At 45.6% G+C, this 23,838-nt stretch overlaps 1 protein-coding gene across 3 annotated transcripts in view; it reads left to right on the top strand.

Moving 5' to 3' along the window:
• The window catches only part of FSTL4 (follistatin like 4), a 373,767-nt gene extending 366,780 nt beyond the window's left edge, over nucleotides 1-6,987 (top strand). For all 3 annotated transcript variants that reach the window (XM_081035343.1, XM_081035342.1, XM_081035341.1), the window contains 2 exons: nucleotides 1,555-1,664; nucleotides 3,653-6,987. In XM_081035343.1, the coding sequence (XP_080891469.1) occupies nucleotides 1,555-1,664; nucleotides 3,653-4,355 (813 nt within the window). In that variant the 3' untranslated portion in view covers nucleotides 4,356-6,987. The remainder of the gene's footprint in view (nucleotides 1-1,554; nucleotides 1,665-3,652) is intronic.
• Nucleotides 6,988-23,838: the final 16,851 nt, after the last annotated feature.

Here is a 23,838-nt window from a genome sequence, read left to right as displayed (position 1 = left end):
TTTCCAAGTGCAGATATTTTCTTCCTGCCCACTTCTCTGAGGTTTGCTCCATGGACTTGCCATGAAGTGTCATTGGCCTTTTTCTTTTTTAATCAGAGGAAAATAACCTAATGCCACTTTAGAACTTTAGAGCTTCCCCAAGATTGAAAATGACAGCCCTTCATCATTCCAATCCAGCATTCTCCCTGCTGACCCCCCCAGGGCAGTGTGATTTGGAAAAGACTCAGGCCTCATCCCCGTCTGAGGAGGCAGCCCCAGTTCGGAAAAAGTATCCAGAGCTCCAAGCCTTGGGAGTCAGCGTCCTCACCTCAGAATGCAGACATTTGCAGCCTTCCTTCTGTGGACACGGCCACAGTATCACGATCAGGAGAAGGCTCTCACGGCCCTGTTCAGCGTCTAGCCTCTGACACCGGTCCTGCTCACTGGGTCAGAGCTTGTCCTTGGGGCCCTCAAGCCAAAACCGCCCACAGGCTGGCCAAGCTCCTCACGTGGCTGCAGGCCAGCCAGCTTTGTGGGCAAAAGCCTGGGCCTTGGAGGCTGATGAGCACATGCAGAAGGCAACGGGACACCAGCTGTCTGGCTCTGTGTCTCCGGCCTGCCCAGGAGCCAGGTCCCTGTAGCTGATGGACAGAAGCCCAGGTGGACCCCAGCGGGCTTTCTGGCAGGACCTCTAGACCACTCTCCTGTCCTCTCTAACCTCAGACATCACTCCGCTCTCTGTTCTGCACTGCCAGCGTGCTGTCCCCGACACAGACACAGCAGGGACACACACCAGGGAATGGCTCAAGTCACCTCCTGAGTCCACAGGGGAGAAAACCTCCAGTCAAACACCAGCCGCCCTGGCTCTGTCAGTACGAATTTGTACCCAACGCAGGGCCTGATTCTTTACCTCTCACAGCAAGTTCTCTTTGTGAAACCAGAACTTCTCCCCGGCATTCTAATTGCAAGGTCTCTGATGGCATCCCCGCAGCATGCGTACTTTCTCTAATAAGCTATGGAGTCCCAGCTCCCTGAGAACGCCTCTGTGAGCAGTACGTGACAGATTCACAACAGACTGGCCCAGGTGCCTGGCATCAAAGGAAAATAAAGAACCAGTAAGCAATTCCACCATTTGACATTTTCATTATTTAAAAGCTCTCGCCTTTTGCCAGGGTGGCCTAGGAGTTGGTAAGGTGGACTTCCCTCTTGTAGGGGAGATTGTCTCTCAGCAGGTGATGTTTTAGTTCTGGGGACCTACCTCAGAAGGTCCCGGCAAGTCCCCACTCTGCCATCATGGCGACTGACAAGGTGCAGCAGGTCAGGCCTGACCGAGCAGGAGGGAGCAATTCAGGCATTCACACCGGTCCCACCACTTCCTCTCCCAGGAAGGCTGGGTCCCTGCCTATGACATTCTAGAGCAGCTCCCACTCTGTTCCCACCCCCTCCCCAACACTGTGGCTTGTCCATCACACCTCGGCAGAAGACACTCTGCTGGGGGTCTCCACCCGAGCATGCACAGGTCTCCAGCCCCCCACGGGGATGGGCCCTCAGCAGGACTCTTGCTCTGTGTTGTAGGTGATCACGGAAGCCAGCACTGGCCAGGGCCAGCACCTCATCCGCACACCTTTTGCAGGAATGGACGATTTCTTCATTCCCCCAACAAACCTTATCATCAACCACATCAGGTGAGACCAGCCGGCACGGCCCTACGGTGCTCCATGCTCCAGCTGTGCCCTGCGTGGGCCACCTTCACCCAGGGTGGGAACTGCTCCTGTCTCAGTCTCCCCAACTCTGCCTGGGCTGGCTTTGGACCCCATCGGGAAGAGGCAGAGAAATGGGTCCATTCCTAGTCCTTGTGAAAGGTCAGGATGGCACTCAGCTGCTAATGCCCTCAGGGACCAAGTGAGGTCAGGAAGTCTCATCCTCAAGATCCTCAACAGAGGAAAGGAGGAAATAGCAGTGATTAACTGAGCACCCTCTCCTTGCTAGAAAACTAGCAGTGGTGGTCACAAACCTATTTTATAGATGAGGAAACAGACTCAGAGAAGTTAAGGTACTGGCCAAGATCACACAGCCAGGAATTGGCAGAGTCAGACCAAATGCAAAGCCAGGTCTCCTTTCAGTGCCCCATTCTGCCTTGTTCTCTGCTAACCACAGCCCATGTTTCCTCTCAGAGCCCTCAGAGCAGCCATGCAGGGGGGGCCACAAGGAAATGAGGCCTTCTGGATGCCTGGTTTGTCACCATGCAAAAGAATATCTTCATCATAACAGCCATGGCCTCAGCTGCAAACCTCATCCCTGCCTGCTCACTCCCCCTCCTTATTCATTTCAGTGCACCCCCACACCTTCTGTAAAGTCGCCACTGCCAGAAGACTAAGCCTGCCCTTTATACAGTCATCAAGACCCAATTGTCATGTGGCACTATGTATGCCTTCCTTTAATTTCACTTTACACACCTTTCTCCAGAAAGAAATGACTCACTGTTGTTGCACGCAGATACTGGACCTGTAAAAACAAGGCTGGCCCATTTATCCTTGCCCAAAGTGGAAAATAACCACCGTAGGCCTCCCCGCCCCACTGTCACTGCAGAGAGTGCTTGGGGAAGAGCCTCTAACCCCTTCAGAGCCCTGAATTCAGCTGGGAGTCAGGCAAGCCCACTCAGCAGTGCCTGTGTGTGGCTTTCACATTAAAGTTCCTTGTAACAAAGAGTGGGCTTTAAGGATGCTTCAAAGTGGGTGTTTTCCCCACTCTGAGGCAGTTACCGAAGAGCAAGTTGTGGAGGTTTTCTCCGTTCTCACAGGCGGATGTAATGCCCCATCTGCAAGCAGGGTTTAGCAGAGACTCTCAAGTTCAAAGGGAAGTGGAGCCAGGCCTTTGGGCAGCTTGCAAAAGCCCCCATCCAGGAACTTCAGGAAGTCCAAACGTGGGCTGCTATCACCTGCTGAGCTCTCCACCAAAGCGTCCTCTTAAACATTCCCAACGGCCCTGCAAAGGAACTACCCTCTTCAGCTTCATAGAGGTTCCAACAGGCAAGCACCTGGCCCCAGGCTGTGCACCTAGCAGGGCACTCAGACCAGGCCTTCTGGCTCCAAAGGGACAGGCCCTGACAGCCCATTGCCCATGTTCCCTCCCAGCACATCACCAGGCAGCCTTTCCCGTCCCTCTCTCAGGGAGACGGAGCGCTGACAGGAAACCTGGGCTTGCTTCCTGACCTCTGCCTTCTCACATGCACACTTGCCAGTTGGTCCAAAAAACTGCTAGGATGTAGGCTCTCCTGCCTCGTCCTCGCAGTGGGCACGGTCCTTTCCGTCCAGGCACAGGCCCACCACTGCCCGGCCACTACACGACCTCCGACAGGCTGGTGCAAAGGCGTCCAAAGGGAGACATCCCAAAGGGAGACACTGCTGGAGGGACCTGTACCCTCCTCCTCTACCATTTCTAATGATAAGTGCCTGTCACCACGAGAGCATTTGTGAATCACTGCATCTGGTTTGAGGTCCTAGATGAGTCACTTACGAAGCCATCCCCGGCGGAATGTAGATCTTATCGATAGGCTATTAGATCATTGATAAAGGGGAAGAGAAAGGCTGCCATCCTGCACGATGTACAAAGGAGGGATCCCCCCAACCCCGAGAGGCCTCCCCACCTCTCACCTCCGTTCTTCCCCTCCCAGGTTCGGCTTCATCTTCAACAAGTCTGTTCCCGCGGTTCACAAAGTCGACCTGGAAACACTGATGCTCCTCAAGACCATCGGCCTGCGGAGGCACGGCTGCCTGCCCCAGGCCATGGCCCACACCCACCTGGGCGGCTACTTCTTCGTCCAGTGCCGACAGGACGGGGCCACTCCCGCAGCTCCACAGCTGCTAATCGACAGCGTCACGGACTCCGTGGTCGGCCCCAACAGTGGTGTGGCAGGCACCCCACACACGTCCCCAGATGGGCGCTTCGTGGTCAGCGCATCCGCCGCCAGCCGCCAGCTGTATGTGCAGGAGGTCACGCTGCGCGGGGAGATGCGGACCCTGTACAACCGGAGAATAAGCCAGGGCATCTCAGACGTGGCCTTCCAGCGCTCCTTCACCCAAAGCAATCAGTACTACGTGTACGCCACGCTGGAGGCACAGCCGGCCCTGCTCTTCCTGGAGCTGTCCACCGGGAAGATGGGCGTGCTGGAGGACTTCAAGGAGCCACCCGTGGGCCCCGCCCGGCCCTGGGGAGGGCCCCGCAGGATCGTGAGGGACAGCGGGCTGTTTGGACAGTACCTCCTCACGCCAGCCCAAGAGTCACTGTTTCTCATCAACGGGCGACAAAACGCACTGCGGTGTGAGGTGTCCGGCATCAAGGGGGGGACCACAGTGGTGTGGGTGGGCGAGGTATGAAGGAGGCCGGCACAGAGCCTGGGCCACAGAGCCCCCACTTCATCCTGTCACCGCAGCCCCAAGCAGGCGCTTTGTACATTTTTACAAACAAAAGCAAAAACCTGTATTCGCTTTGTGGTTCAACACTGGTCTCCTTGCAAGTTTCCTAATCTAAGGTATGCGCTGCTAAACCAGACTGGGGTTGTTTTCGTTAGGAGGTATAAGGTATGCCTTGAGCTACCATGAGAACCCATGCTGCTGTGTAAAGGAGTCATTTCTGTGCCCAGCTACACACCATGTTACCTGGGGACAACGTGGGACGGAGAGCTCGTGCTTTCCAGGCAGACACTTCCGTCGGTTGCCTTCGCGTACTCATTCTCCTTTACCGCCAGATCCAGCCAGATTTCACCCTGATGGAGTGGCCTGAAACCAGGCCTGGAGACTCGGGCCCAGCAGGAGCAGGGGCTTCCCCTCCTGGCCCAGAGCCACATCTGTCCTCGCTCTGCACCTTTTTCCTCCTTTGCAGCTGCTTCTTGCATTTCTTTCCATTTGACTTGTTGTAAGCCTGAGAGAGAGCCAACAAGACTATTGCATCTTGGGGGAATGGGGAAATCACTCACTTTATTTTGAAAATTTTGATTAAAAACTAATTTTTTATAATCTCAAATGCTAGTAAGCAGAAAGACACTCTCCGAGGTCCAGCTCTATTCTTCCCTGCCTTACGCCAAGGCTCTGAGAGTCACCACCCCACATCCCACAGCCAGAAAGAACAAGGGTCATCAGAGAATAATAGTCCTCCATACCACTGACACCCCTAAGCACAGATCAGGCCACCCCATTGGTAAAGACTCCGTTCTGGGTTGGGACCCCAAGAGACCACGACAAACCCTGCGTGCCTGCTTTTCACCACCGAAGGGGGATATTTAGTAGCCAGATTCAGGGCAGTCTGAGCTTGCCTGGCAAGGTGTGAGTAGCCTGCAGAATAGTGACCTCCGGGCTCAATGCAGAAACCCCCAGAACACAAGTGGGGTCCAGGCGGCTTCCTTAGGCGATCCCCTTTAAAAACTAGTTTCTTTTCTGCCTGTGGCCCTTGCACTCAGCTCTTGTGCCCCAGCCTCTGCATCATCACAGAACAGTTAGTACAATTAAGTGCTTGCAGCACATGTTTCGTCTTACACACAGGCCTCTCTCTCCCCCTTCACACACACTTTAAAAACGCAGAATCCGAAGCATGCAGCTGGTTATTATCCTGCTGAATTATTCCCAAATGTCTCAGGCTGTGGTGGGCTCTCAGAAGTATAACCTCACCAACCCTGTAACGACTTCCTGTGTCAGAGAATCTCAGGAAGGAAGAGGCTCCCTTGGGCTCTCAGAACACCCCTTTCCTTCTCATTCACATCAGTGGCCAAATCACTCTGGTATGCTTTCTGGCTTGAATGCCATCTGGCGCTGGCAGAGGTGATCCCATCACAGATACCTTAGCTAGGTTAGCCCTTTCACCTGCCAACACGGTCATGATTTTCCTGTGCTGCTGAGGAATGGGGCCCTTTCAGGGAAAGGAAGACACAGACCCTGCTCACTCTACATACACACAGCTCCCTTTCACTCCCACCTGACTGCCCCACCCGCCTGGGCCCCGCGCCCCCACCCCCCCAAAACACACACACGGTTCCCTGAGGTCAGCCAATCTTCTCATCTGTCTCATGTTATCTTAGTCCACCAAATGCCGGTTCCCTACAACTCCCACGAGTGTGCCTAGATGTGTACATTCACACGTTAGGTTTTTTAAAAGGTTAAATATGTAGATATAGATTGAAGAAACTGACTTCAAAGGCCTAATACTTCAGTTTCACAATAGCTAGGATGGATGGTTAACACATCTCACCCTTTCTTTTTATTCCTGCCTCAATCTCTTGACACATTTACTTCCAAACTCCCACTTTTATCACTGAAATTTTCCAACTTTCATGAACTTCACCCTTTGGAAAAATCATCTAAATTGTGGCAGCCCCTGGCAGAAAAAGTCTCTGAACCCAACTGAGGAAGAGCCCGCCGACGACCAGGCCCGAACGTTGGTCCCTCTGGTTGCAGGATTCCTAAGTAAAAGACCAATCTAATCCCAACTGGCCTTTTAAACTGGGAGTGACTTCTGTGACATCTGCTCCTTTTCCACAACTCCCTCCATTTCTAAGTGTACCTGAAAAGTATATCTGCCTCTCACTGTCCTCGCTGTGCAGTCATGAGAGACAGTCAGCTTTGTACTCGCTGCCCTCATGCCAGACACGATTGAATCAGAGCAGAGAATCACAGACCTGAAATTATGAAATTTACAAAATCACATGGGCCAAAGGGTCAGTGTTTTTGCAGCACTACAACCAACAGAACTGCTTGCGTGGGAGGCAGGGGAAAGGCTGGCCCCAAAAGAGGCTCACGGAACACAGTTTGAAAGCTGCTGGGGTAAGAAATCATCACAACAGGTGGGCTTTGAAGCAAACCCAGCCAGTAATCTTTCTAAAGGACAGAAAAGATCAGCTAATTACCACTATTTCCCATTAAAGAAGTATGCCTTTCACCAAAAGAATCACCAAAAAAGCCGCTTACATAATGAACAATTTCAACATTATTGAATTTTGAAATAAAATTCACTTCACAAAAATTCAACACCGATTTTTTTTTTCAAGAATAACAAACACACAATCAACACCTGTGTTGACATTAAGGCTTTGAAATGAAGGCCCTCATTCTCCTGCCCAAGTGAGCAGAACCCTGCAGGGAGGTTCTGTGTCCAAAAGCCTGCCCATCTGCCCACAGACTGGTCACGGGAAGAGGGATTTGTCTGTTTCTATACCATTGCGTGGACTTTCTGCATAAGCAGTCCTGGGCATAAACCACACCCAAGGTGGCAAATGCCAGCCCCAGCAACCCTGACCCAGCAAATCCTACCTGGGGCTTGCCCAGGCTTCTTTCTTAAATTTCCAAATCATCCTAGGGTGCTGCTACTTCCCCCAAACCCCAAAGTAGCCAGAAGAGCTCTTTAAAGTCTTGGCTGGGGCCAAACACTACTACCTACTAAGCTTCAGGTACTTCGATAGAGAGAGAGTGTCACCAGACACAGAAGCTTAGTCCCTGGCATTCCCACCCCCAACCTGGCCCCCTCCCCACCTCCGTGCTCCTCAGTGCAGAAAAGGACACCTGGCTCCAGGTAGGTGCCCTAGAGGACAGCTTTCAATTCCAGTAAAGCCGAGAACCACGCACTGCCCTAGAATGGTAACTGCTGAGTCTTCATGCAAGAAAGCAGCCTCCTGTCCACTTTGTGCAGCCACAACTTCCTGTCTCCTGTTGACCAATAACTTGTGAACTAAAGGCCGTTTCAAAACTGAGAAGTGAAACAAATTCATTCTGGATATATTTTTCTACACGGGGCTTAAAAAGTAATCGACTGATTTTTCAAAATGTGTTCCCTTCGAATACCATGGACGCTGCACCAGCTTCCTCACCAAACCCCACAGCTCGCTCTCTCCTTCCTCCTCTGCAGAAGCAAGCCTCCAGGAGAGTTACCGCTCCCACCTCCCTCCTATGTATCCGCCAATCTACCTCACATCCTCCTCCCCGCACCCAGCACTGGAGCGCTGCCCCCATGCCAGGGGGCCAGACAGGTGACGCAGGATAGTGGCAATGCTGACATGAAGTCTTTTGTCATCCTCCCCTACCCAGGACCCCAGATCTCATTCCAAGTGCAGTCAGAACTCGTGGGACACCGCCCCTTGCTGCCTAGAATCACACACCCCAAACCTTTGTTTGCTTGCAGCCCTTCAGAGTTAGGTGACCAAGACTACAGAGAACTCGGAACCGTCAGGGAAGTCGGCTATTATCAGACAGAAACTGTTGGAGAGGAACAGAGACCACGACATCAGAGCCAAGCCTTGTCCCTTAGAGGGCCTGAGCTACAGCTTTGTGCATTCCACTTTATTCTCTGCCTTTCCCTTCCCATGCCTTGGGCCTCCTGCTCTTACAATTCAAATGGCAGCCAACCTTACCACCACACCAGCCCCAGTGGCCTTTGCCCATGCTGCTTCCTTGCATTGGGGTACAAGTGACAAGTCACACACGGGGCTAGATGCTATTTGCTCCCAGACTGGCACACAGGCGAAGCAATTTTGTTCAGGAAAGTCACTAGCTGCCTTGGTTTCTCTGCAAAATCATGGAGATCACAGGACAGACAGTGACGCTTAAAAGATTCAAAGAGAAAACATGTAGTACCTATCCTCACGGTGTGACTGCAGGACCCCAAATACCGGCAGAATGCAACCTACTTCCTGCTTTGATCTACACCAGATTACCTGCCAAGTCACGTGAGGATGTGAGCACCTCCTCTGGGCCTGCAGGCGTTAGGCACCAGTCACCCAGCAGGCAGTGGGAGCCCAGCAAGCACGGCCTCATGCCTCCTTTGGAACTCTGGGCAGCAAGTAGGAATTTAACCAAACACAACGTGTGAAATTATGGAAAATACGGAGAGAATGGGGATTGAGCTTCAAGATTCACAGTGAGGCTTCTTTAGCCAGCACCAGAGTGTTGAGTGTGTTTTTTGTTGTTTTTGTTTTTTGACAAAGCTACAATTTACACACTCCCCTTTCCGAGCTCACTTTGACTAATATGGGACCATCCTTTTCCCCTGTGTCCATGCCCTAGAAGCTCTAGAGGACTTCGCCTGCACTCCACAAAGCAATAACTGTTGACTGGCCCTTCCCCCAAGCCTGGTGACATGTGACTCTCCACATGTCACCATGGCAGAGTAGGAGAATACTGCCTTCTGGGGACATCCTCTTCAAAATCAGAGCTTCTTTTCTGAGGAAGGGCAACCAGTACTGACTGGTTACGGGGCCCAAGAGCTCTCAAATGAGAACATTTTTAAAAACCTAATCTTCATCCACAGCCCAGCGTGCCATCTGCCATAGGTTTAAGAATTATCGGTCCCTTGCTACTTCAGCTGCTTCAGATAGGTGAGGGACAACAGGTCTGCAGGCTACCCCCCCAGACCCACAGCAGACCCTTCCGTGGAGCCCCCTGGGCCAACACCCTCACTGCCCGGCTCCTGTGGCTGGCCAGCCCCCAACCCCTACCTGGCCTGGCCCCGTCACACCTGCCTTCCCCAAACTGCTCGCGCTTTCTGACGGCCCTGTGAGGTGATCTAAAAGCAGAACTGGGCATGAAGTTTTGCTGGAGTGGTCACACACTGTTTCCTGCTGTAGTATAGCTGAATGACCCTCAAGATAAGACGTCACACACGTACCCTTTGTCCTCTTAGGATTCTCATCCTTCCGCACCTCAGAAAACTTTCAGATCCCTTATGTCAAGGCAGGTTACATGATTGTGAGCAGTTGTGTAGACTCCAAAATATATTTTCTGTAATCACCAGTATTTCTCAAAAGGCCTCCTGTAATTACTACACATGTGAATTTTTTCCTTATTTATAAAATATATATAAATTATTTTTAATACATCGATTTTAGTAGAAATTTGTACCAACACCGTAACTGGATGTAGCATTTGAAATAAGTTTGTGTTCACTTTGACATATTACACAGTGCTGAACATGCCGTGTGTTTGCAGTACCACCTGATATAAAGTCGATTCACAAATTATCATCCAGTATTGTCATTGTAAATGCTCTTTTGCCGAGGACTTTACAATAAAACTTGAGAAAAGTCACCTCTTCTGGTGCCAGTCCATTGGCAGTTGTTAAAGTGAGAATTGGGTAGAGCAGGGCCCCTCAGCGTCCTTCTCCGTTGCCTGTATAGGTTTATGACGGTCCCAGTGAAACGGCCCCTGCTCCAGCCTGGTCCAAAGGTACCTGACCCCAGAAGTCTCTTCCCCAGGTTGAAGTTTTAGTTCCCAAAATGCACCACCAACATCTGGTTCAAAACTTCTCATCACCTGCCTTGGCAAGCCCTTAAAATTCTCTCCAGTCCCCAGACGTAATTCATTCTTGCATCCAATCCCTCTTGGTTCTCACCGGGGCAGACTTTCCAGTGAGGATGCATTAAGTGCACAGTAATCACCAGGCTATTAAAGTAAGCGCCTACTATGCGCTGTGCGCCCACACTGTGAAAGTCCCGGGGACAGAGGCCTACACGAAGTAGACTTAGTCCCTGCCCTCAGTGAGCTTCAAATCCACTACACCATGACTGTTAGTACAGGTTCTCCAGAGAAACAGAACCAATAGGGTGTGTGTGTGTGTAGAAGGGGTGGGGGAAGTGGGAAATTGATTTTAAGGGACTGGCTCATGATGCATTCGTGGAAACTGGCAAGTCCAAAATCTGCAGAGTCAGCTGGCAGCTGGAAACCCAGGGAAGAATTGCAGTTCAAACCCAAAGGCAGTTTGTTGGCTGAATTGCCCCGTCTTCAGGGGAGCTCACTCTTTTTCTCTCAAGGCCTTCCACCTTCCACTGATGAGATGAGGCCCACCCACACTGTGGAGGGTAATCTTCTTCACTCAAAATCTACTGATTTAAATGTTAAGCTCATTAACAAAAAATACTTTCACAGGTTCATCTTGAATAGTGTTTGACTAAATATCTATCTGGGTGCCATGGGCTAGCCAGGTTGACACATGAGATTAAATATCGCAATGACATAAACAAGATGTTGCACCCCCTCTGTCCTGGGGGAGTAACCTGCTATGTGCCAGGAACCATGGTAAGTACTTACTAAGCACCTGTGTTAAACCTCACGACACCACAACAAGGAAGATATTGTTATTTCAATTTTATAAAACAGGAAACTGAGGCTCTGAGCAACAGAGCCAGTATTGAAATTCAAGTCTATATGGACAAAGCCCATGCTCTTTAACCCACTAAATCAGCTGCCTGCAATACCCACCTCAACAAAAATTCTGAGCCATGGCAGCTCCAGCCTCCCTTCCTTGCAGATCTCCTGGGTGGCACAGGCCACATATGGTAGGGGCTGTGCTCTGCTCTAACTTCTGTCTCAAGAGAACCAAATGCCCAGACTAGTCCTCAACGTTTGGCGTCTGGCCAGTGCCCTCAGGTCAAGAGAAAATGTGTCTGATTAGAACCCAAAAGCTCTTGGTAGAAAGTCGACGCAGGAGTCCATCTGCTCACTGCCACCAAGCTGCTCAAGGCACACACTCTGGGTATCTCCGTTCAGCCCCAGGACACCAGGTATTGGGGAGGGGAGAAGGAGGCAGCAAAAGTGCCCCCCGCCATAAGACTTGCCCCAACCAGGTGGCAGAAGCTCCTATTCTATCTGTTGTTATATCCATTCCTTCCTAACGAGGCCTCTCAGAGAGAGGCAAAGTACTAGCGCCCAGGCCCGACATGCCCAGGTCTGGGAGATCTAGGAGAAGGCCAGATTCCTCAGGTCTGCCCACAGCCAGACACCTTCACAGCCTTCTCAACGCACCTACTCCCTTGTTCAACCATCATTTTCCAAAAATCATCTCTGTGCTCAGGTCCTGCCCACATGGAGCCCACAGTCTGCAGGAGTCAAATGGACCCCAGAAAACCTCTGGTCCACGGGAACACCATGTCCCCAACGAGGGGACATGCAGGGGGCTTGGTCAGGAAAGGCTTTCTGGATGAAGTGAAGTGGAAGCCAGTGGAAGGCCCAACTGAAGACAGTGGGAGTGAGAGCCTGCCTGCCGACAGGAACAGCAAAAGCAAAGGCTGACCTGAGAGAGAACAGCAAGGATGTTGGCGCCAACACGACAGCTGTGTGAGGGGAGGTCACTACAGAGCCAGGCCTGAGGTGGAGGGGCTGCATGGTGAGGCACCGCGTTGCTATGGAGACAGACAGCATCCTTTGCGCTCCGGAGAGCATCTTCCCCGAGAGGACACTGGGGGCTCGGAGTGTCTAGGTTAAGTGGAGGAAGGAAAGAGAGATACTGCCACCAAGAACAGTGACCTGGTTCACTCACCGGCATCTGGGACCCAGATGCCTCAAAGCTCAGGCACCCAGCTACTCACTGCCTGGGATCACTCTGCTCAAGGGGAGCCTGTCTTCAGGGTGCCAGGAGGTCTGTCAGAAACAAGAGACAGAAAGCAGACGCCCGTAGGGGAGGCAGGCAGGTGGCCATGGCACAGATCCTTTCCCATGAGCACGGAGTCCTGGGACATTGATGACCAGAGGAGCTTCCATCAGGGGCTGCAGGGCAGGAGCCAGGTAGGAGGGGGGTGTCCAAACAAGCTGGGGCCACACAGGGCAGGGAGGGGTGACATCCCCAGACAAGGACAGAGAATAAGGTGCCAGGAGGGTGGGGAACATCCACACAGAAGTGAGGGACCTGAGAAATAGGGGGTACACAGACACGAGGGGGGGCTGAGAAGACTAAGACAGATCTAGGATCCAAACACCCCAATCTGCAGGGGCTGGTAGGCCATGAAGGAAGATTGGGGGGTGGCTGGCAGATGGTCTCAGAGCCACAATTCTCTATTAACCAGGCCAGCTATGTCTGAATATAAAATTAATATTAAAGTGTTAAAATTAAATGTTATTTATGTAATAAATAATACATTATATTTAAGTCCAAATGGGTACTATCATCTTTATGTGCACAAAGATAGCATCTTTATCTGCCCAAAGAAAACCAGCTTGTTTCCTCAGCTTACTCCTCCAAGGCCATTGGCCATCAGAGTTCCTTCGTTCTGAGCCCGAGTTTCCTGCTAAAGTGAAATCCAGTTACCAGACCTTTGATATTGGTCAGCAGTGACCAGCAGAACTGCCAGGCAGTGTCCTGAGCAGCCCAGGAAGAAGGGATGGGAAGTGACAACCTATAGGGCCCACACTGTATGCGATGACAGAATTCACCCCCAGGCAGACCGGCAACAGGGAGACTTTCAGCATTCCCGGGGCACAAGAGAGAATATGACTCACGGAGATCCCGGGGAAACTCCAAAAGGAGCCCTGTACTCACACTGATGAGACTTTCTGAAAACCCCAGGGCCCCGTGGATCCCCCCTTGCTGACATACGGCCAGGTACCCAGGATTATTGCTCAGGACATAAGACAACTCATGGTATACATCCTCATTTTTGTAAAAGAATCCTAGGGGGCAAATAGAGTCAAATGTTAACCACCCAACGCTGGGATTTAGAAGCAGATCTGGTGTTCTTCCACACGCTTATTCCTCTTTTCTAACATTCCTACAGTTGTATACAGTCAGCTGTGTACATCCCTTTCATATTAAGAAATCTGCCATTGACACCCCCTCAGGAGTCGCACAGGTGTGGGGCAGAGAGCGGTGGTTTCCCATCCACTCTTGCTCCCTTTGGGGCAGGCAAGGCCAAGGACTCATGTTTTGTGGGGCACTCTGAGGGGAGATGCTCGTCTCCCAGGCGTAGGCCATGACGACAGAGCTAAACCTGCCTAATCTTTCCCTCGCCGCTGAAGGAGGAGAAACAAAAGACATGAGGGCCCATGGAAAGACAATGGAATCATTCCTACCACGCAGCCCGGAATTCTCCCTTCGGCCACCACCAGATAAATGCCTCATCGATTCCCACCTCAGAAACAACGGTCACATTTCCTCCCTGAGCGTATGGCAGATTAGATTACTCAGAACAATTCTACCATTAAAAATACTAGGTAACGTGTTTTTTTTTCCAAAACAAGAGCACCTTCTTAAATATCAAGGAGGTGAGGAGTGAGGAAATAAGTGAGAACCCAGAGATGGGAGCAGGACCATAAGTCTGCCATTTTCCTGGGGCCCGTTGTCTATCCAGGCAAACTTTGGCTTTCATTCCGACAATTTCACAGGGAAATGGGCAGGATCTACTCAAGATGGAACTCTGACAGGACCTCCTCTCCACAGAAGGCTGGAGTCTCAAAGGGTTACACCCTCAGACTAAGGGTGAATTAGAAGTCACCTAGTTTATCCCCACCCAGTCCCAGGGAATCTCAAGGGAATTTGCTTTAGTGCTGAAGAGAGCACGGGGAAAGCTACCTGAAAGGTCGCCATCACCTCTGCAGATCAAACTCAAATCACCCACAAGCTGCCAAAAACCTTAAGCCTGGAATTTAGTTTGAAGATGTGTCAGCAATATATATGCTCATAAAATGGTAACATAATCACAGAAAGAAAATAATAATTTCAATGGACTTTGGGACATAGTAGTTTGTTCCTCCTTAGTAGGTCATACTAAGAGCTAAAAGAACTGGAAAATTAAACTTCACTCAGTGTTTTATTGCTAATAGTATTGTTATAAGATACATATAATCTGTTATATATGCTATAATAATTATACAGTATTATTAATATTTGCATTGTTATTTTTAAGCAATCTTGTGTAATTAGCAGGATAAAACAAATAAGAAATGGTATCGATTAGGAGAGGCAATTTTGCTGCAATAACTATCAATTCAGACCCTCAGTGGCATGAAACCACAAAGATTTATTTCTAGCATATGCACTATAGGTTATCAGGAGGCCCTCTTCATTATAGTTTCTCAAGGACCCAGGCTGATCAAACCTCCATCTCTGTACATTTCCACAATTGTTGAGGCTGGGGAAAGAGAATTTAAGCCAGAATCAGCAGTGAAGCAATCTAGCTTGGAAGTGAGAAAATGCTATTTCTCTTCACAACTCATTAGCCAGAACTACATCATGTGGGCAAATAAAACCATGGGAGGGCTAGGAAGTTCAGTCCTTCACATGCCCAGGTAGAGCTGAAAACAGAGTATCGGTGAGTGACATTAAAAAGTACCACAGGATTTATGTGAACACACATGAAACAAGATACAAGCATACGCTCAAAAACAAGTTAATTAAAAACCCTATAATTTAAATACAGATTGGAAATATCAATATAAATTTATGTTTATGTCTTCACTATTCAAACACTCACTCAGAGTCCAAAAGGACAAATTATGAAAGCTCACTGAAGAAGAAAGAAATAACTTGTATAGCTCTACATCAATCGAATAAAACTAATTCATAATTGGGAAACCTTCCCACAAAGAAAACTCTAGGCCAGGTGGTTTCACTAGTGCATTCTGCCAAATAGTTAAGAAAAAATTCTTCCAGAAAAATAGAAGAGGAGAGAACTTTCCAACTCATTCTGTGAGGCGAGCAATTACCTAGATACCACAATCAAACAAAAAAATTACAAAGAAAAGTAAGACACAGACCAATATTTCTCAAAAACAAGAGCATAGATACAAATTTCCTTAACTACAGTTTAACAGTTCCAATCCAACAATATATAAATAGAATGAATACTACATTATGACCAAGGAGGATTTATCCCAAATGTAAGATTGGCTTAACATCTGAAAAATCAATGTAACTTAACATATGAACAGAGTAAAAACCAATGTCAATAGAAGCAGAAAAGGAATTTGATAAAATTCCACACCCAATCATGATTAAAGAAGGAAAAAAACAAAAACCTCTCAGCAAAGCAGGAATGGAAAAGAGCTCCCTCAGCCTGGTAAGGGGCACCTACAAAAAATATACAGCTAATATCAGATTTAATGGTGAAACACTGAATGCCTTTTGTGATAGTGAATTTTATGTGTCAATGGGCATAGGCCACAGTACCCACTCAAACATTATTCTAGATGTTTCTATGAAGGTATTTTTTTTAAGAGATTAACATTTAAATGAGTAGACTTTGAGTGAAGCAGATTACCCTCCATAGAGTGAGTGGGCCTCATCCAATCAGTTGAAGGCCTGAATAGAAAAAGACTGACCTCCCAGGAAGGAGTGGGAATTCTGCCAGCAAATTGCCTTTGGTCTCAAGCTGTAGCAGAAACTTCCCTGGGTCTCCAGCCTGCTTCAGATTTTGGGCTTGCCATCCTCCACAACTGCATGAGCCAATTTCTTTAGACAGACAGGCAAACAGATAAACACAAACACACACACACACACACACACACACACACACAACTACCCACATTCATACATACATTCTATTTATTCTGTTTCACTGGAGAGCCCTGACTAATACACCTTCCCTTGAGACCAGTATGCCAGTCATCAACTTATTATTTCTCAACCCCAAACCCACCCTTCTTTTCCCTGCATTGTGATACTGGAGCTGAGCTCTGTGAAGCTTTCTTCTGCTCCAGCTGGCTCAATATAATGCTTCGTCTATAAAGGGCTCCGGGGTTCACTATGAGTCACCAGTGGCCAGAAGGCACTTTCATTAAGCTGAGGAGTCAGAGGATTGGGGTGTGAAAAATGTGTTGCTGCTGACCTCAGCGGCCCTCATACCATCCCAGCTGCACTTTCAGGGACACCCCAGGCGAGGTCCTCCTCCCCAGGAAGGCACTTGTGTGGCAGTCTGGCCAGGAGCCCTCAGACCACACTCACACAGGCTGAGGCCAGCCACACCCTCAGGCAACTGTCTCCCCTCTGACTAACCAACTATGGCTCGCTGTCTCTGGCAAGTTCCTTCAGCACTATCAGACTGGGTGTCCCTCTAGGATGCATGCCCTCCGTGACGTGGCTCGAACCTCAGCCTTCATGGAGGGTTGGGCATGCCCTCCAAAGTCCTTAGGTCCTTTACTGACCACTCTTCTTCTGCATACGAGTATTAGCAACTTTTTTGCACTTGGTACTTTTGGATCCCATAGACTCCTCTTAAACTTCTTTTAGTAGTTAACTACCTGATACTAGTTATGAATTCTTTCTATAAATTTCTGCTATTTGAATTGTTACAGATTCATGACTGATGTAAAGTGGGAATGAGGCAACATAAATGGGAATGCTCTCACCATTGATTTCTGACAAAGGTGCAAAAGCAATTCAATGAAGGAATGATAGCCTTTTCAACAAAGGGTGCTAGAGCAATCGGACATCCAAAGGCAAAAAATAAAGAACCTCAGCCTACATCCCACATCTTATGGAGAAATTAACTCAAAATAGATCATGGAACTAAATGTAAAAGATAAAACTATAAAATGTTTAGGAAAAAAATAGTAGAAGATCTTCAGGACCTAGGGCTAGGCAAAGAATTCGAGTTCTTAGGTTTGACACCAAAAGTGTGAGCCATGAACGGAAATTTGATAAATTGGAGTTCATCAAAATTGAAAACGTTTGCTCTGTAATAGATCCTTGTAAAGAATGAAAAGACACTTGCTATAGACTAGGAGAAAATATTTGCAAATCACCTATCCATCAAAGGACCAATATCTAGAAGATATAAAGGACACTCTAAATCATGAATAAAATAGCAAGTGATCCAATTAGAAAATGGGCAAAGGGCATGAATTCTAAAATTCTAAAAAAAATATTTCACTAAATAAGCCCATGAAAAGATGTCCAACATCATTAGCAATCAGGAAAATGTAAATTGAAACCACAATGAAATATTACTACACACCTATCAGAATTGCTAAAATACTACTCTGTAAGATTTTTTATAAAAAATAGTGACAACACCAAATGCTGCTGAGGATGCCGAAAAACTAGATCACTTACATTATAGACGGGAATGTAAAATGGTGTAGCAACTCTGGAAAATAGTTGAGCGTTTTTGTTTTTTTTTTTAAATCAACATTCAACTATCACATGACCCAATAATTACACTCCTGGGCATTTATCCTACAGAAATGAAAGCTTATCTTCACACAAAAACCTGTATACAAATATTCATAGCAGCTTTATTCGTAACTTCCCCAAACCGGAAATAGATGTTCTTCGATGGGTAACTTTGCAAAGTAGAAATACGAAGAAACTCTTAACTATTAGAGAGGAAAATCTACAGCAAATATTATTCATAGTAAAATATTAAAAATGTTCCCTTTCAAAGAGGGAGCAACACAAATATCCCACTATTACCACTTCAATGCAGCCCAAAGCAAGGTGAGGGATAAACCGATACTCAAATAAATTCAAGACATTCAAAGGGATGCATCCTCAAGGAAAGAGGGTTCTAGAGAAAAGTTTACCCATTGGCTCAGAGAAACCAGGAAAAATATCTGACTCTGTATCTGAATGGGAGAAGAAGCCTCCCTTAGAAATTCATAACCATGGACTTACTGCATATGTAGATTTAGAGTTCAAATTTATACTATCTTTGTGGCTCAGGAACCCTCAAAGTGAGAAATAGGCATAGAAATTGGTGCTGGACCATCAACTGGAGAGACATAAAATCAAAGTGGAATTAAAATGCTGGACAATAATTATACACAAGGTAGGAGAGGAGTAATCAAAGTTAAAGTAAGCTAAAGCTCTTTTGTTGTTGAGGAGGAGGAAAGAGATTTTTTGGCTTTGAAACTGAATGTAAGATTTCCGAACCAATAGATGGAAAGGGAATTAATACACTCAAAAAACAATAAACCGCTAAAAGCAATCCAACAGAAGGCAAAAAAGAAAAAAGAAAAAGAAAAACAAGTTGCAAAGAAATCACATGATAAATAGAAATAACAAAATAAGACACTAGACATAAATCCCAATGACAGTAATCACAATGGAAAAAGCTTACCAGTTAAAAAACAGAGATTGTTAGAATAAATTTTAGAAATGTAATTTTGCTCTATGTTGTTTGTAAGAGAAACTTGGAAGACATGAGCACCCATACAGATAAAAATAATGGATTGGAAAACCCAAATGTCCATCAGTTGATGAATGGGTAAACATTATAATGCTAAATCCACACGATGGAATGTTATTCAGCCATGAAAAGGAATGGAGTACTGACACATGCTATATAACCCAGATGAACCGTGAAAACATTATGCTAAGTGAAAGAAGCCAATACAAAAGTCCATATATATGATTCTATTTATATGAAATGCCCAGGATAAGAAAATTCATAGTCAGAAAGTAGATTTGCCAGGTGCTAGGGAAGAGGAAATGGATAGTGACACCATATAGGTACAGTGTTTCTTTGGGGATAGATGAAAATGTTCTGGAATTAGACAGTGGTGATGGCTGCACAACTATTTGAATATACTATAAATCACTAAATTGTACACTTTAAAAGGATGGAATTTATGGTATGTGAATTATATTGCAATAAAAATACATAAAGTAGAAAATGTTAAACAATGGATTAGAAATACAAACCAAATACAAAAATATTTCTTAAAAAAAAACTGTTCTGGTCATATTACTTGACACTAGACTTTAAGGCAAAAAGCAGGGATAGAGAGAGTCACTACACGATAAAAGTGGCCATTCACCAGGCAGATTAAAAAATTCTAAAATCAGGGCCGGCCCAGTGGTTCAGGTGGTTGGAGCTCCATGCTCCTAACATCGAAGGCTGCTGGTTCGATTCCCACATGGGCCAGTGGGCTCTCAACCACAAGGTTGCCGGTTGGACTCCTGCAAGGGATAGTGGGCTGCGCCCCCTGCAATTAACAAGGGCAACTGGATCTGGAGCTGAACGGTGCCCTCCACAACTGAGATCAAAAGGACAAAAACTTGACTTGGAAAAAGTCCTGGAAGTACACACTCTTCCCCAATAAAGTCCTGTTACCCTTCCTCAATTAAAAAAAAAAAATGTTTACTCACCCCAGTCAGAATGGCTTTCATCAACAAAACAAATAGTAACAAGTGTTGGAGAGGCTGTGGAGAAAAAGGAACTCTCATACACTGTTGGTGGGAATGCAGACTGGTGCAGCCACTATGGAAGGCAGTGTGGAGGTTCCTCAAGAAATTACGAATAGAATTACCATATGACCCAGCAATCGTTCTCCTGGGTATCTACCCCAAAAATATAAAAGCATTTCTCTATAGAGACACATGTACGCCAATGTTCATTGCAGCTTTGTTTACGGTGGCCAAGACATGGAAACAACCAAAATGTCCTTCGATAGATGAATGGATAAAGAAGTTGTGGTACATATACACAATGGAATACTATTCGGCGTTAAGGAAAGATGATATAGGAACATTTGTGACAACATGGATGGATCTCGAGAGAATAATGCTAAGTGAAACAAGTCAGACAGAAAAAGCAGAGAACCCTATGATTTCACTGATATGTGGTATATAAACCAAAAAGAACAAGACAAACAAATGAGAAACAAAAACTCATAGACACAGACAATAATTTAGTGGTTACCAGAGGGTAAGGGGGTGGGGGGTGGGTGATGAGGGTAAAGGGGATCAAATATATGGTGATGGAAGGAGAACTGACTCTGGGTGGTGAACACACAATGGGATTTATAGACGATGTAATACAGAATTGTACACCTGAAATCTATGTAAATTTACTAACAATTGTCACCCCAATAAAATTAATTTAAAAAAATAAATAAATAAATAAAAAATAAACAACTCAAAAAAAAAAAATGTTTAAAAAAAAAATCTAAAATCAAAGCCATGAAATGTATACAACAAGTTAGATAGTGTTACAAAGAGGAACTGACAAATCTAGCATTATGTCAGGAGACTTTAGCATAGCTCTCTCGATAATTGTCTTAGTAAATAAAATTGGTAAAGATGTACATTTGAAACACACAGTAAATAAGCTTAATCCATAGTTGCATATAGAACCCTGCAATTAGAGACAACACAGCTTTTCAAACTCACATGAAACTATAATAAAAACTAACCATGTACTAGATACAATGCCACAAGAAAAATATTCAACACCAGAGAACCAAAATTATAAAGCATGTCTCTAACCACAGTGCAATAAAACAGAAATCAATAATAAAAAATATAACTAAAGGATCTCCATACAATTGGAGACTTAAATGTGTAATTGTAAATAATTCATAGGTCAAAAAAGAAATCATAATGGGAATTAGAAAATGTTGCAAATTAAGTTCTTAGAAATACATCTATATATGTTTTTGACATATATTAGACATATGTGTCAGAACTTGTATGATGCACCTAAAACAACAGAGAGAGAAATCTGTACATTAGAAAAAATGCCTACATTAAAAAAGGATAAAAAGATAACATCCGAGATCTAATCATTCAACTCAAGAAATTAAAAAAGAACAGAGTGAAACCCAAAGAAAATAGAAAGCAAAAAATAGGGTAAGAGCAGAAATTTTTTTAAATAGAAAACAAATGATATAAAGGATTAATAAAACCAACCAAAAGTTAGTTCTTTGTAAAAACTAATAACATAGCAAGCCCACAGCAAGACTGATCAGCAGAGGGAGTGTAAACAATATTAGGAATGAAAAAGAAGACACAGTTATCACAGATTTAGCAGAGGTTTTTTTTTTAACATAACAAATTACTATGAACAGCTTCATGCCATCATATGAAAATTTAAATAAAATGGACCATTTCCTAGAAAAATGGTTTGCCAAAATGAACTCAAGAAAAATGGAAAAACTGAAGAAGCCTATAAAAGAAAGCAAATCAATAGTTAATCTACTCATGAAAACAAAACTAAGAACGCCAGGCCCAGACAGTTTAAGAGACAATTCTGTCTTATACAAATTGGTTCAGAAAATAGAGAAGGAGGGAAAGCTCCTCAATTCATTTTATGACACTAGTAAACTCTTAAAACAAATGCCAGATGAGAACAGCAAAAGAAATGAAAATTATGGGCTAATTTCACTTATGGGCAACAGAAAACTCCTAAGTCAAATTCTAGCAAATCAGAAGATAATACCTCATGACCAAAAAGACCATATTCTAGTAATACAAGTATAGATAAATTTGAATCTACTAATACAATTCACTACATTAACACACTAAAGAAGAAAAATCTGTGATCACTTCAGTAGATATAGAAAAAGCACTTGATAAAATTCAACACCCATTCATCGTTTAAAAAAAAAATACCCTTAGCTAATTAGGAATAGAAGGGAACGCCCTTAGGAAATAAATCAGTTTAGGGAATTATTTCTAGCAATGCCTTTTGGATGCAAAGACTGACACTTGAAACTGAATGGGCAGAGGAACCTCCCAATGCCTGCCTGGCAGCATTTAGTCCTTGCTGCTGACCACAGACTGCTGTGTATGTCTTCCTCTCTGCTTCTGAATAGAAATTCTTGCTGGGTTCCATCCTGCTCTTGCTTCACCACTGGTCATCTGCTGGGGGAAGGGGAAGGCCGAGACTTGTCTTTTAAGTTCAGGGATCACCAGATGACATGCAACTCATCGGGACCTAGCGATCTCCTGGTATTTGATCTGGAGGTAACAACCAAGTGTGACCTGGCATGTGTCCCTTGGAGAGAAGGTACTACGTAACATGCATATGATGAAGACTGAAATATACATTTTGGTGAGTAGAAGGGCAGACTATGGCAAAAACTGCCTAGCTGCTCACAACCTCATTTCTTCTTCCTTCCGGGCACAAGGGTAGACTACAGAATCCAGCCTCCTAAGCAGTGGGGCGTTGCCATGAGGCTGAGTTCCAGCCATTGGAAAGTAGGCGTAAGTGATGTGCACCACTTCCAGGCCTGACCCATAAAATTCTCCTACGTGTGGCCCTCCGTGTTCCTTCCACTTCCATGGTGCCTTGGAAACCACATGTTGCAAAGAACCTGGGTCCCTTGTGTGATCACTTACAGATGGCCACCCATCACAAATACAGGATTTGAAATTTAGTGAGCAAAAAAAATCAACTTACTTTTACTACAGACGCTGAGATTTTGAGGCCTGTTTAGCAGCTAGTATTATGTTGACTAATAGAGGTAACTGAAACCTACATCATATGTAAGGTGAAATGTTAAACTCATTCCATTTAGAATCAGCAACAAATCAAGAATGTTCACTGTCTCCCCTCTTTTCAGTGTGGTGTTGGAGGCCCTAGCAAGGCCAGTAATACGATTGATTGATTGACTGATTGATTGATTGATTGATTGACGGATATAGATGAGTGGATGGGTAGGTGGATGAGTTATGCAAGTATTTTATAAAGAAAATTGTATGGTTATAAAAGAAACGTAAAAGATATATAATGATATATGTTATGTTCGTGACTAGGAAGACCCAATATCCTAAAGATAGAAGTTCTCCCCCAAATTAATCTATACAGTCCATGTAATTCTAATGAAATCCAATCAAATTCCAATGAGGCCAAGAATAGCCAAGAAAATCTGGGTGGTGGGGAATGGTAGGGTTGATCTTCTTAAATAAGATTTTCTATAAAGCTATAGTAGCTAGAAAACATGGTCATATTGCTGCAGAGATGAATAAAAATAGAACTGAGTAGAAAGCCCAGAAACAGACCCAGATATATGTGGGAGCCAGGTATATGCCATAGAGGTAGCACTGGAAAAAAATTATAATTAAAAAAATAATAAGATACATAAATCAGGGGAAATAATATATAATTAAATCAGTGTTTCTAAGACAATTAACTATAACTGTAAGTTATAGAACCACTAACTTAAGATTTCCTCTAAAGATTAAGTTAGAGCAAAACTACAAAACCTTTAGAAGAAAACATAAAATGTGATTCAACTCAGAGTAAAAGAGATTTCTTAAACAAGTAACCAAAAACACAAACCTTAAAGGAAAAGTTAAGTAAATTTGACATTTTATATGCAGAGGGATATACATTTGTACTTGCGTGCTTGTATGTGCCTGAATTTCTTTCATGAAGGGTACATAAATAAA

The sequence above is a fragment of the Rhinolophus hipposideros genome (genome assembly GCF_964194185.1).
Source record: "Rhinolophus hipposideros genome assembly, chromosome: 23".
NCBI lineage: Eukaryota > Metazoa > Chordata > Mammalia > Chiroptera > Rhinolophidae > Rhinolophus > Rhinolophus hipposideros.
Note: the sequence above shows the minus strand (reverse complement) of the source record. Positions and strands in the feature narration are given on the sequence as shown.